This window comes from Carcharodon carcharias, chromosome 11 (genome assembly GCF_017639515.1).
Source record: "Carcharodon carcharias isolate sCarCar2 chromosome 11, sCarCar2.pri, whole genome shotgun sequence".
NCBI lineage: Eukaryota > Metazoa > Chordata > Chondrichthyes > Lamniformes > Lamnidae > Carcharodon > Carcharodon carcharias.
In genome coordinates this window covers 111,553,646-111,568,834 of record NC_054477.1, presented here as the reverse complement: position 1 = coordinate 111,568,834, position 15,189 = coordinate 111,553,646, and the positions used below count along the sequence as shown (strand labels likewise).

Here is a 15,189-nt window from a genome sequence, read left to right as displayed (position 1 = left end):
AACCTCACTAGTAATAAACAAAGCTTTCCGGTTCTGGGAGTGCATCAGGAAATTGAGGAATGGGAGCATGCAATATTTATATTATCCTAAAGCACAAATACAATAGGAAAAATAAATTGTATTTCAACTAATCTTTCACACCAAGGCACACTTTGCATATCTGGGAGTTATTTTTAATATTAAACAAGATCAAAACTACGTACACACTGGAATTATATGCCAGAGCTGAAAACTATTTGCCATTTATACATCCATCCTGGAAAGACGACATTGATAAATGGCAAATAGTTTTCAATATAAGTAAGTCTAAGGTATTACACTTTGGAACAAAGCTGAAAAATCATTGGAAAATGAAGCAACACCACAGTGTACAACTTACTATTTTTTTTGTTTTCAATTTTACTTTATTCTGAGGCATTGCTGCATCAAGTGTATAAACCCAAAATCTCAATGTATGGCAATCTTTGTGTCTGACACATTTACATAATGGGTTTTTGACCTTGGCTATATTACCAGTGAAGCATCTGTTACAGCTGTCCAATTTACAGCAAAAAAGGAAGATCAAAACAAGTGAAAAGTACCTTAGAAAAGAGGAAATCCCATCAAATAAAACAATATCAGTCCGAAAATTGAACTTGCATTTATATAGTGCTGTTCACGACCTCAAAATGTCCCAAAGCAGGTTACAGCCAATTGGTGTGCAGTTACAGTTGGACCAATGTGATTTTGCTACTGCAGTGTTTTCAGAAACAGAGTGTGTCGTAAACAGTGTGTCAGGATTTTGGTGCAAGTGAGAATTTGGTGCAGAGGGTGAAAGAGGCGCTGCTTTTTACAAGAAGTACAAGTAAATCACTGTTCCATTAGGAGGGGTGTTTGGGGCCTTGGATGGTGAGAAGGGAGGAGTTGAAAGCACAGGTATTATATCTCCTGTGCTTTCATGGATAAATGCCGTATCAAAGGGAGTGGATGTTAGGAGTGACTTGAGAAGTGGACCAGGGTGTCACAGAGGGAACGGTCCCTTCAGAATGCTGAAAGGGACAGACAGGAGAAGATGTGTTTGGTGATGGCATCACACTGGAGCTGACGAAAACGGTGGAGGATGATTCACTGAATATGGAGCCTGGTGGGGTGGAAGGTGAGGACCATGAGTCTTTATGGTGCTGACGGAGAGGGCTTGAGGTGAGAACAGAAGTGCGTGAAATGATCAGACATAGTGGAGTGCCCTGTCAACCAGGTGGCTGGGAACCCTCAGTTGAGGAAAAAGGAAGACATATCAGAAGCGGTGAGGAAGTAGCATCATCACAACAGATGTGAGACACACAGAGGAACTAGGAGAATGGATTGGAGTCCTCACAGGAAGCAGGGTGTGAGGAAATGTAGTCAAGGTAGCTGTGGGTTTGTAGTGAATACTAATTAAGAACAAGAGGTGATTGTATTGAAACATACAAGATTCTGAAGGAGTCTGACAGGGTAGGCACTGAGGAGGTTTTTCCCCCCAGGCTGGGGAATCTAGGAGCCAAGGGCAAGTCTCAGAATAAGGGGTCGATCATTTAGGACTGAGATGAGGACAAATTTCTTCACTCAGAAGGTTGTGAATCTTTGAAAATTTCTACCTCACAGGGATGTGGATGCTCCATCAAGGAGTACATTCAAAGCTGTGATGGGCGGCCGTTTTGGTTTCTCAGGAAATCAAAGGAGGAGCAGGTGGCAAAGCGGAGTTCAGACAGATGGTCAGCCACAATCGTATTGAATGGCAGAGCAAGCACAAGCGGCTATATGGCTTACTCCTGCTCCTATTACTTATGTTACCATTTCAGACAAACATGGCAACTAATTTGCAGAAGTTAAGTCCCACAAATAGCAATGCAACAAATGATCAGAATCTGTTTTGGTGATATTGGTTAAGGGGTAATTATTGGTAGGTATACTGGGAAAATTATTTTCTTCAAACAGTGCCATGGGATCTTTTACGCTCACCCGAAAAGGTAGGTGGGTCCTCAGCACAAAGATGTGCCTGAAAGAAAAACTGGTCCATTTTCCAAACCAATAGCACAACCACATAAGTAAGAAAATCTAAAATGCAGTAGTTCTGGCACATATTCCATGTGGCGGTGTTAAATCAATGGCTCTAATTAAGTTTGTTTTCCAATTTCATCCAGTATTCAGAGCAGCACTTCAATGTACAAACTCAATCTCTTAATGATTGCTCTCACTCAACACAAATGGGGAGTGGGCAAAATGATGGGGTGGGATATTTTGGTAATCAAAGTAGTATCACTGTTTTTAATTGGAGATGATTAAGCCATGCAGAAAGGCCAAGGAATTTGAGGGTTTATGTTCACAAGACATTAAAGGAACACCTCAAGTAAATAAGGCCATAAAGAAACTAATGGAATACTGGGTTTTATGGCAAGAAATGTGGAATATAATAGTCAATACATAATGGTGAATCTATATAAAACATTAGTAAGACAAAGTTGGAACACAAAGCTCGAAAGAATAGTGAAGTGGGAGTGCAGTGCGGTTTTACTTGGATACTGCCTGCCATGAGGCAATAAAAAGACTAAGTAGAAAACTGGGATTGTTTCTTCATGCAACACAGGGTATTTTGATATAAGTTTAACATCAAATAAAATTACAAAAGGAACAGGAAAAAAAGACAGAAACCGTTCCAGTGTCTGAGGAATCTTGAAGGAGGGGATTTAGATATAAGATTAAGTGTAAGACATTTAAGGACAACTTTCATTTATAAGTCACATTTAACATGGTAAAACATCCCATCGTGTGACCAAAAAAAAAGTTGACAATGAGCAAAATAAGGAAACACTAGGTCAGATGTCCAAAACTGTGGTCGAGGAGAGGGGTTTTAAGGAGTATCTTAAAAGAGGGGAGATAAGTAGAGGTTGAGAGGGAATTCCAAAATTAGAGTTTCGGCAATTGAAGGCACAGTCACCAAATGGTGAAGTGATTAAAATAGGCCAGGTTTAGAGAAATGCAGATATCTTGGAGGGCTGACAAGCTGGACAAAGTCGCAGAGATATGGACAGGCAAGGCCAAGGAGGGATTTGAAAAACAAGGATGAGAATTTTAAAACTGATGTACTGCCAGATCAAGAGTGACTATAGGTTAGCGAGCCAGACGGGTAACTGCAACTTAGTACTGATACAAGCAGAGTGATGAGCACAGGCCCACATATGGTAGAAGGCAGAGGTCAGCCAGGAAAGCACCTGAAACAATCAAGTTGAGACACAACAAAATTAAAATTCAAGACTGAGAGATGAAGAAACTTTTTTTAATGCGGAGGGTGAAGCTGTGGAATGTATTGACTTGATTGATTGAAGGAGAAACCATGTCAACATTTTAAGGTTAAATGGGAAATGGGTTTAAAAGAAAAAGGAAATTAAAGGATATGCGAACAGCGCAGGCCTGTGGGATTAGTACTTGTGCTTGTTCTAATAACACAGTCATATGGCTGCATGGTCTATTTTTGTATTATAATTTCTATATAATGCTACATAAGCTGAGGCAACTGCTTACCCTCGTAATGGATGATCTGCTGATGGGGTTGTGCGAATAAATCAAACAAGTTTGCTGGCCATCTCAATAGGATGCTGGGCTGATATCTGTATTTCAGCCCAGAGGAGCTATTTTTTCCCATTGGAACCTTTCTCAGGAATTGACACCATAGTTCCTAATAGCTTTGTTATTCATCATCAGTGAGTGAGAATTTTCATTTATAAATGATTATTTTTTCATTTATATTGAAGGAGAGAATTATTTGCACTATGTAGCTTAAAGAGCTGCAGAAGTCTCGTATTTTGGGATACCATCTATACAAAACAACAAGCACAAGAGGGAAAGAAAACACCAGACTCGTGATAGATACAAGCGCCAGAAAATTGTTATTTTCTCAAACTTAGAGGTGTAAAATGCTCTTGAATCCTGCTGTTAAGGGATGTGGCTTCAGTGCTGCTAACATCAGACCAGCAAGGCATTCAGAAAAGAACCTCGTGGCCCATAACAACAAATCATGCATTTACATTCGGGTGGCAATGTCTGTTCACTGATTTGCTGCCAGGAGTTGAACTGTTCAAAGTTCCATCTCCCCATTAAAAAAGAGGCTGTGCCCAATGCCACAAGTCCTAGGAAATGGATACTATCCTACTGGGAAGCTTCTATCATAAACAAAGGCCAGCTATGTAGTACTTGGAACCACTTACTTTTGTCTTCAGATCAATGAAGACAGCTAGATAGCTAGAGGATTCTTAATACACCATTTACAGACTACAATGTCTAAAACCATGAGGACAATTACTCCATCAGGCTCAAGGCCTGCATAGAACTGTCTGGAGCGAAGCACCAATAAGCCTTGAGCTAGTTTGAATGATAAGGAATCCCTTCCTCACTGGATTGTTGTACTGAGGGACTTATCCAGCACAGACATGGATGTGAAAATGATGCAAAGGAACGGGACAACGAGTTCATCAAAACTCCTGATTTTGATATAAATGAATGATATAAAACTCTGTTGATGGTGGATTCCCTCTACATTGATCCTGAATTGCTTTCAGTATTATTCTCATTCTGAAATCTATTTCTGTGAACTCAATCTCCTGAAACAATTTACTGAGGTTTTTAGTAGCATTTTATAAAGAGATATTTGAGAACATTCACACAGTTCAGTAGATAAACACACCCCGTGAAACCACACCTAGTTTAACAGACCAATAAGATCCCAAATTTACCATTCAGCCAAGGTAGCAATGAGATTAGTTACAATGCTCTCAAACTTCCAGTGGAGGAAGAAAGATTTTCAGCCCTGACCATTGTTCAGTAATCCCTTTTCTAAGGAGGGTTTGGTCATTTTTATGATTTGGTACATTAGCCACCAAAATACATAGTTGCTGCTCTCCAGCAAAAGTTGCACCTTCATAAGGGGAAGGAAGCATAAGGGAAGAAAATGGAGGGAGTTAAATATTGTTCAAATATAATACAGCTCTTCATTTAATATATAGCATATTTATATTTACTGGGTGTGTAAAAGATGACAAAAAAATTGGAAGTTTGAAATATGCTCACAAGCAATATGAACCTCTTTATTGCCATATGTGCTTCCTAACTCTGGTGTATGATTCAACAACCAAAGTCTCTAACATCAGAAATTATTTAAGACTGGGCTGTTAAATTACTGTACGATAACAATATAACTTTTGAAGAGACTGAGGCACTTTCACAAAGCTACTTATTGTAGAAATCCAGGTTTGCTAATTTCAGGTCATCTCCTGATAGATCATTTTGATTTTTGGAGAATAGATCCTTGTTTCTATGTAGACATGTGTTCTGGTTATCTTACTATTTTGATTGATTATACTCAAATAAAGACAAAAAGAGAAAGCAACCACACAAATAAGATGGAGTTCTGATGAAAAATCACAGACCTGAAACATTATGTCTGTTTCTGTCTCCATAGATACTGCCAGACCTGCCGAATACTACCAGCACTTTTGTTTTTATTTTAAATTTCCAACGACCACAGTACTTTGCTTCCCCATTATCACTTATTAAATTCATCTTGCTTTACTTAAGATAAAATTTCATAAAGCTGCATGTTTCATCTCATACTAAAAAACAGAATGAAAATATCTTGAATAATGCACATCTTGTTTATTATTGCATAATTAAGGTGGTTGGGAAGGAGATGATGAGGTGAGAAGCAATGGGGTTATAAGTGCACAGAATGTGGTGGATTTTAGCCTACGAGAATATACAGCACAATAGCATTGGTAATTCAGCATTGATCAGCAACTTCGGAGAAGAGTGATAAATTATACAGGAAATGTCAAATTAACACTGCAGGGGATGTAGTTCAAAGTTTATTGTAAAATAAACGGAGTTGAGGGGCTAAGCATGGGAAGGGAGCACCAGATTATGGCTGGTGACACCATCAGTAGCATTATAGGCAAAATGGAGGAGAAAGAGGTATGTGGTAGGCTGTTGATACATTATTTCTTTGCTTTTCCATTCCTTGGTTAATTAGACATGGGACAAGGGGAACTGTAATGCTAGGTAAAGGGGAGTTGAACAGGTTTGTCTTAATCTAAACAGAGGGCTCGCACTTGCAGTCATACACGAACACTTTTGACAGATTGGTACTCAAAGCATTTGCATGGACAGTATCTTCCTTTGTTTCCAAATTAGTTCTCGTAATTTGCTTCTATTTTCATCTATTTGACCCATACACTTCTGAAAGGAAATGAAAACAGCTTAGTTCACACAATCATCAGTATCACTCCTGGGTTGAGCAAATTGTTTGACTACTTGGAGAACAATTCCAGAACTCCACACCACGCCCCCTCCAACCCTGATTCCCCCGTAACTCAAAGAGGACTGATACACAATCTATAGATATCTTAAGATAGGAATAGCGTTGCACGGTGCTCTAGTGTCCAATTAGTTTTACAGGAGCTACTTGAATTGTAGAAAAAAAAATCAATCCTGCTTATTGATTCTTAGGCAAGTGAATAAAATTAACAGCCACACTTCAATTGCAATGGGCCTGTACTACAGGGAAGAGTTGTTGACTGTGCAGGATATCACATTAGATTTAAAAGTGTAAGGGGGTGTTACAGAATTTTGCTTGAATACCCCTGGAGGATTAGGGACCGTTTATGGAGAAGTGTGTAGATAACACAATCTGAAAAGACTGGTCTTTAAGAACCAAACACAGTTTTTCCTCAGTCCATGCTTAAATTCTTACGTGAAGCCAACATTTTTACCCCATGATGGGATTTACAGTCTTGAAATTACTCTCTTCTATTAATCATAACTGTACATCTCCCATACTGCTATTCAAACAAAACAAAAGTATGTCTAGTTGTCTCTACTTTTTTTCCCTCACTCTCTAATTCTTAGTCTGTTGCCTACCAACCTCTTTCGCTTGATGACTTTCACATGTTACAGGTTGAGTATCCTTTATCAGAAATCCTTGGGGCTGATTGCATTTAGGATTTCAGATACTAAATATAAACTTACATTACAATAGCCTAAGCCTAGGCTAGCTATAGTCGAAAGTAAATAAAATGGCTAGAAAAGACTTATCACTGAACTATAAATACAGGGTACGTGTAATAAGTTTTTGATATGCTCACCACAAAAATTGCAAGGTAAACAGCGCAAACAAACAACTAGACTTCTCACGCTAAAGGTCAACGAGGTTAAAAAAAAAAGTGCAGTTTTTGGATGCATTCGGTTTGGGGATTTGGGGATAAAGGATTCTCGACGTGTATTATTATTGTGGTCTCTGTATCGCCTGTCATCTCCCTCCAATTTTCCTCTCTGTAAGCTTCCCTTTGTTGTTACCACTTCCTCAGTTTGTGTCTCATTTTTGTTTACCAATGGACTCATTTTTGAAAAAAGTATGAGAGAACAGGTTGATTGGCAGTAGATACTACTAGATGGAAAAATGGGTTCAGTGGATTTTTCAAATACAGGGTGGAGTGAAGGAGAAGGGTTGTGTACAATAGCATGGGCTCAGGGTGGTGGGGATGCCTTCCAATACAACAAAACTTCCAGCTGCTCAGCTTAAAAGCAGCTCCTGGAAATAAGTATACACGTCAAATTTAGCAATTATGAGTTATTACCATACCACTGCACACTCCCCCCAACCCCACGTTTTCTTAACACTGCTTTGCTTACAGTCCAGACTGCCAGCATTTGTAATGCACACACAACACAAATTCAGTACACAGCTGGCAGATTTGCTGAGATTAAACAGCTAATTTTACATTAAACACTACTTTTTTAAAGCAAAAAATGAACAGCGGATGTGCACATAAAAATTTGCATTCATAAAGCACCTTTAATGTAGTAAAAGATCTCAAGGTGCTTAGCAGCGTCATTAAATGTAACTTAACAGGGACCTATATGTTAGGACAGATGATCAGAAGCTTGGTCTGAGAGACTATGTTGGATGAGAAAGGCATGGAAAGCTTCAGGGAGGGAATTCTGAAATTGAAGGCTGAGGCAGCTGAAAGCACAGCTGCAAAAGGTGGAGTGATTGAGGGGGATGTGTAAAAGCCCAAAACTGAAGGAGCACAGAAATCTCTAAGGGTTGTTTAGGACTGGAGAAGTTTGATACAAGAAGTTGTCAGGTCATGGAGTGATCTGAAAACAATGATGAGAATGTTAAAAATGAGGCACTGTCAGGCCAGAGGCCAATACTGGTCAGCTAGTTCAGGAGTAAGGGTTGATTAGGAGCTGGTGCAAGTTAGGATGCGAGAGGCTGAGTTTTGAATAATCTCAAGTTTATGGAGGGTGGAAGGCCAGTCAGGAATGCATGGGAATAATTAAATCCAAAAGGTAACAAAGGCAAGGATAAGTGTTTCAGCAGATGAGCTGAAGCAGGGTGGCGTCTGGGAATGTTATGGAGGTGGGAGTCAGCAGTCTTGGAGATAGCAGGCATGTTGTGGCCAAAAGCTTAACTCTGAGTCATAAGTGACATTAATGTTGCAAATAGCCTGGTTCAGCCTTAGACAGTTGCCAGGGAGAGAGATAGAGTTGGTGGCCAGGGTACGAAGTTTGTGACAGAGACCCAATATTTCACCGCAGGAAATTTCTGCTTAACCAGTACTGGATGTCAGGAAAGCAGTCTGACAATTTAGAGACAGTGGGAGGGGTGAGGAAGAGGGATTTGTCAGTGTACATTTGGAACGTGAGTGATTTTCAATGATATCACCAAGGGGCAGCATGTAGATGAGAAATGCGAGGGGGCCAAGGATAAAACTTTGGAGGACTCCAGGGATAATGATGTGGAGTGTGAAGAGAAGCAATTGTAGATGATTCTTTGGCTATGATGGAATAGAGAATAATGGGACCAGATGAGTGCAGCCCTAATCAACTGGATAACAAAGGCATTGGAAGTTTGGTGAACTATGTCAAAGGCTGCAAACAGATCAAGAAGGGATAATATACCACAGTGAAAGTCACATTGGATGTCATTTGTGGCTTTAATAAGAGCTGCTTTATTACTGTGGCAGGGATGGAAAGGCGATTGGAGTAATTCAAACATGTTCCTGGAAAGATGGCCACAAATTTGAAGTATTTGAGAAGTAAGGGAGGATAGAGATGGGTGGTAGTTTGAAAGGGCAGCGTATCAGGGGTCAGCTTTTTGAGGAGAGAGATGACGATAGCAGATCTGAAGAGGAGTGGATCAGTACCTGGGGAAAGCAGTTAACATTGAAGCCAGGAAAAGAAATTAAGTGGTCAACAGTTTGGTAGGAATACATCATTGAGCAGCAGGGGGGGATCTCATGAACAAGATGTGCTTGGAGTGCAGAACTGAGAACATAAGCAATGGGAGAAGTAGTAGGCAACTCAGTCCTTCAATCCTGCTCCATGACTCAATGATATACCTCAAATCGAACTTCGCACGCTGTCTCTATTTGCCTTGACTTCCTTAATGTCCAAAAATCTATCAATAGGTCTTCAATATATTCAAGGATACTATAGGGTAGAGATTCACAATCCTTTGAATGAAGAAATTTCTCATCTCAATCCGAAATGATTAATCTCTTATCCTGAGACTGTGCCCCAATGTTAGAGGTTCCTCAACCAGGGGAAAATCCTCCCAACATCTCAGAATTGTTATAGCATAGGAGGCGGCCATTTGGCCTGTCATGTCTGCACCGGCTCGCTAACGAGCAATACACCAAGTACGATTTGAGGTATTTCATTGAGTCATGGAGCAGGCTTGAAGGACTGATTTGCCTAACACTTCTCCCATTGCTTATGTTCTCAGTTCTGCACTCCAAGCACATCTTGTTCATGAGATCCCTCCTGCTGCTCTATGATGTATTCCTACCATGATGTATCCCTTGCCTTCTCTCTGTAGCCCTGCATGTTCTTCCTTTTTGATAATAATCCAATTTCCTCGAGTGTCTTGATTGAATCTACCTCCACCACACATTCAAGGCTGCACATTCCAGCACACACCCCATCAAGCTCTTAAGAATTTTATATATTTCAGTGAGATCACCCTTCATTCTTCTAGACTCTAAGGGATATAGGCCTATTCCCTAAAATAGAAGTGTGCACACAAACCTGCAAAAGGACAGCGTGTACATCAAGATCCTAGATATAAAACTGGAATTGCCTGCAGACTGCAACTCGAGCAGTAGGCATACATAGGGTTATATTTTAATAGAAAGCATTTTTGTATGTAATTTGTGAAGTGTCACTCAATACAAGTGCCAGAACACTCATGGAATCATAGTGCCCTTTCAGCCATAACATGCCCATGTTAGCTTTTCAATTGATGGAGTCCATTCCAATCCAATTTTCCTGAACTTCTCATCATGTTGTCATCAACCAGTGCAAAATAATCTTTCACTAACAATGACACTCTGAAAACCTCTCCTAATAACTTACAGAGTTGGTAGAGTATGTTAAAATCTTTACCTAAGGGTTAATGGTTTTCATGTAATCGCTGCAAGGTTAGCCAGTGATAATCTGCAACTGATTACCAGAAATAGCTGAGGAGGTAAACTACAATCAGCAAGATGTTGCATGGCACTATTCCTGTTCTATGTATAAATGCTTTCTCCAACACAGGTGGAGTCAGACTTTTGTCAAAAGGCAAGAACTATAGACTGCGAATGTTGTTCTTTAATAAAGAGGGATATGGCCCAGGCTGCCATTTTAGATTAGTAACTAAACAGAAAGCATCACAATCATCCGGAGCCCTAGGCCACCTCCAAATTCACCGCATTAGTCCGCCTGTGTCATTCCTTGCCCCCCCGCCCCCCACCATCGCTACTTAAATACTGGCCCCTTTCCAGTCAGGAAGTTATCGAGAATCCCTCCTTTCCGAGCCCAGGATTATTTAAAATCGAGGCCAAAGCCTATGGAAGGAGAACCATCCTCTCCTCCTTTCGGACTAGGCCGCGGCGTGTTAACAAGGCGAGGCCCCGGCTCTGTCTCCTGTCCCCACTCACATCTTGCGTTGCCTCTCCAGCTCTGCTTTCTTCTCCTCCTCCTCCCGCTTCTGTTTCTCATCCAGGCTGCTCCTCTTACTCAGGTTGCGGCCGAAGATGTCGATGCGCTCCGGGGTGGTTCGGCAGCGGGAGCGGGAGCGCGACTCCCGGTTGGCCGCGTGCCGGCGACTCTTCTTCTCCCGGGACTTGGAGCGTTTGCGCGGCCTCTCCTTGTCCCGCGAGTGGGAGCGAGTCCGCCGCTTGCCGTGCTTGCTGCTCTTGGCGTGTTTGGAGCGGGACGAGCTGCGACTCCGAGACCTGCCCATCGCTGCCGGCGCAGCCCCCCGATCCCGGGAACAGGAGGGGGGGTGTGGGGGAGGTGGTTGGAGAAGAGAGGAGTCGGGGCCCGGGACGGCACCACCCTGACTACTGGTAACGGAGGAAGGAGCCCGTCCGCCAACTCGAGCTTCCCGCGGTGGCTTCCAACTCGCAGATTCCCCGAGGCCCCGGAGACGCGGCGGAAACAGCAACAAAATGGCGGCTCGGGTAAATATGGGAAAGGAGCTCGACACCTGCACCCACAGTGCACCGCGCCTCGCGCTCCTCCGGACATTGCCGAACTACTTCGGCTCAAGGAGGCTCCTCTTCAACAATTGATGAGGGCATAAGGAACGACCATGGTTGAACAGAGCAAAAGAGAGATCAGAAAAACACACACATGGGTATTAGCTGAGGTCAAGTATGTTCATTTCAAAATTTGAAAAACTGAGGGTGGCAAGCTGTTCTACAGATTATCCACCTCGCAAAAATTGCTTTCCAACTGCAGCATCTAATCTCGTCACCTCTGCTTCTCTACCTCGAAGTTCAAACATGGATCGATCGTCCTGCATGTGACGAACTACCTGGCATCGGGGCCTAAATTTTCCTTTTTGCTACCTCTTCTAAAACAACAACCCGACAAAGTGGAAAATTGCCCTGTCCTGTCCACAGAAAGCGGGACCAATCCAATTTGACCAATTACCATACGATCAGTCTAGATTATCAATGGAGTAAATCTTTCGAGTACAAACCTGTTTCCATCTGTTTCAGATGAAGTTACATTGTTTCATAGTTTGCCATTGTGAGACTTGAACTCTTGATCTTGGGATTACAAGCCCAGTACCATAACCACTTGGCTATTTAGGCCAACCCCATCTTTGAAGTAATGGAAGGAGTTGTTGACACTGCTGTCTAACAGCACTTATTCACCAATAACCTGCTCAACAATGTTTTGCCAGTTTCACAGCTTCAGACCTCATTGCAAACTTGGTACAAATGTGGACAAAATAACTGAATTCCAGAGATGAGGTGAGTGTAAATGCCGTTGACATCAAGGCAGCATTTGACCAAATATGGAATCAAGGGCCCTTGTGAAAATGAAGTTGATGGGGATCAAAAAAAACTCTCCATTGGTTGTTGTCATACCTAGAACATTATTTTTGTTCATTCTTTCACAGGATGTGATGCTGCTGACAAGGTCAGCATTTATTATGTATTCCTAACTGCCCTTCAAAAACTGCTGGTGAACTACCTCCTTGAACTGTTGCAGTTCATGTTGTTTAGGTACTCCCATAGCACTGTTAGGTAGGGAGCTACATGATTTTGACCCCGGGACAATGGAGGAGTGGCAAAATATTTCCAATTCAGGGTGATGCATGAGTTGGAGTGGAACTTGCAAGAGGTGATGTTACCATGCGTCTGCTGCCCTTGTCCTTCTAGATGGTAGAATTTGTGGGTTTGAGAGGTACTGCAGAAGATGCCTAGGCAAGTTACTGTGGTGCATCTTGTAAATGGTACACATCACAGCCATGTATCAGCAGAGGACATGAATGTTTAAGGGGGTAGTTGGGGTGCCAGTCAAGTGGGCTGCTTTGTTTTGGATGGTGTTGAGCTTCTGGAGTGTTGAAGTGAAGAGTATTCCATTCACACTCCTTACTTCAGGCCAATCATTTCAGCCCCAGGATATCATTGTAGGCTTTCCTCAGGGCAGTGCACTAGGCCAAACTATCATCAGGTGTGTTATCAATGATCTTTCCCCAATTATAAGATCAAACGTTGGGAAATTTGGTGATGTTAAGTTCATAATGTTAACTTCCATTTGCAACTCCTCACATCCTTTGATGTCTGTTTTCAGTTCAGTGTTCTTAAGTCTTTAAAAGTTGATTTTTAATCAATTTTTAAAATCATAGATCCCCCCTCCCCCACCACCGCATTCCTAGTACTATTCACCAACCCCTTCCCACCATGCTGCTCACTACCCCAATTCCCAAATCCTGCTGCTGCTGCTCACCCCACACCCCATCCTGGCATCCCCTGTGCTGCTCACTCCCCTCAAGTCATCAGCCATCTCAACCCCTGTCACTGCTTAGCCTTGCAATGGCTCCATCAGCAGAAGTAAGGAGTCAGGGATGCCAAAGAGAGGGGTGCCGGGGGGTGTGTGGCTGAGCTGGAGGGTGTTAGTGGGGGATTGAGGAGGGGTGTCAGTTTGTGGGTGAGCCAGTGGTAGGGTGTTAGCCAGGGTGTGGATACGGAGGGGGGGGGGTAAGCTGTGGGTGCATGTGGTGGGTGACAGGTGTAGGGGTGGTGAGCCCAAGGTGCATGTGGTGGGTGACAGATGGGGGCTGAGCCAGTGTTGCAGCTGCGGGTTTAGCAGCACTGGGGAGACAGGAGTGTGAAAATACTCTGAATTTTGTGGGCTACTTCTGCCAGCTCCAAGTCTGCTAGGAACAGTGCTAAACAAATCAGGGTAAAAGCTAATTAAGTACCAGGAAAACAGCTGAAGTTTACATGTTGAGAAGTTTTGGCATGGTTGGGGGGGGGGGGGCGGGGGTGTGGGGGGTGATGGGGTTGGTGGTGGTGGTGTGGGTTTTGGCGGGGTCTATCATCAGGGGCTCCTGTGGAGCCATTTCTCGCAAACCGGAAGTTCAGGGTTCTAGTGTAAGTTGGCTCCCTGGAACTTCCAATTCCATTGCAGCCCTCAATAGCAGCGAATATCTAAATGTTCTTCGCTAATGACACTGGAAGAACTGGACCATTGTCTTTGATCCCCATCACAATCACCCTTCCTTCACCACTGGCTCCATCCCTCTACCTGGCAATTGTCTGAGGCTGAACCACATTGCCTTGATGTTATACTTAACCCTGTGAAGAGCTTCCAGCCTTAATGTGCACAATCAATAAGACCACCGTTTCCACCTCTGTAACTGGATCAGCCATCTAAACGCTGGCTGCAAAAGGAGGTCAGTGGCTGGGAATCCTGCGGCAAGTAATCATCCCCTGACTCCCCAAACCCTGTCCACCAAGACACAAGACAGGAGTGTGATGGAATACTCTCCACCTGCCAGGGTGAATGCAGTTCCAACAACACTCAAGAAGCTCGACGCCATCCAGGACAAAGCAGCTGCTTGATTGACACCCCATCCACCACCTTAAACATTCATTCTCTCCACCACTGATTCACAGTGGCAGCAGTGTGTATACCATATATAAGATGCACTGCAGTAACCTGTCAACTTTTTTTAATAGCATTTTCCAAATCCGTAATCCCTACCACCTAGAAGGACAAGGGCAGCATATACATAGGAACACCACAAGTTCCCCTCTGAGTCATGCATCACCCTGACTTGGAATTATATTGCTGTTCCTTCACTGTTGCTGGGTCAAAATCCTGGAATTCCCTCCGTTTCTCAGTGCACTGTGGGTGTTCTTACAACACATGAACTGCAGTGATTCAAGGAAGTGGCTCACCACCACCTCCTCAAGGGCAGTTAGGGTTGGGCAATAAATGCTAGCCTCACCAGTGACACCCGCGCCCCATGAAAGACTAAAATAAAACCTCATGGCTTTGACTTTGCTTCACCTTATCTGCTACTGTAACCCTTCTTCATGCCTTTGTCACTTCTAGACTTGATTATACCAATGCACTCCTAATTGTCTTGCATTTTGCAAACATGAGGTCATTCAAAACCCTGCCACCCATGTCCTAACTCACACCAAATACCGCTCACCTATCTCCCCTGTGCTCACTGACCTGCATTGGCTCCTAGTAAAGCAATGCCTTAATTTTAAAAATCTCATCCTTGTTTTCAAATATCTTTTACGCCTGCAATCCCCTCCCCTGCCCCCTCAGACTTCAGGTTCACCGATTCTGGCTTCTTGAGCATTCCTGATTTTAATCACT

General features: G+C 42.8%; 1 protein-coding gene across 2 annotated transcripts in view; it reads right to left on the bottom strand.

Moving 5' to 3' along the window:
• The window catches only part of arglu1b (arginine and glutamate rich 1b), a 39,249-nt gene extending 27,707 nt beyond the window's left edge, over nt 1-11,542 (bottom strand). Inside the window, exon 1 of one of the 2 annotated variants that reach the window (XR_005944435.1) lies at nt 10,992-11,542. Coding sequence is in view for 1 of the 2 variants with exons in the window: in XM_041199271.1 (XP_041055205.1) it covers nt 10,992-11,296 (305 nt within the window). In the remaining variant the exon portion in view is untranslated. The remainder of the gene's footprint in view (nt 1-10,991) is intronic. The other variant, XM_041199271.1, reaches the window with a different exon arrangement.
• Between the last annotated feature and the right edge of the window lie 3,647 nt (nt 11,543-15,189).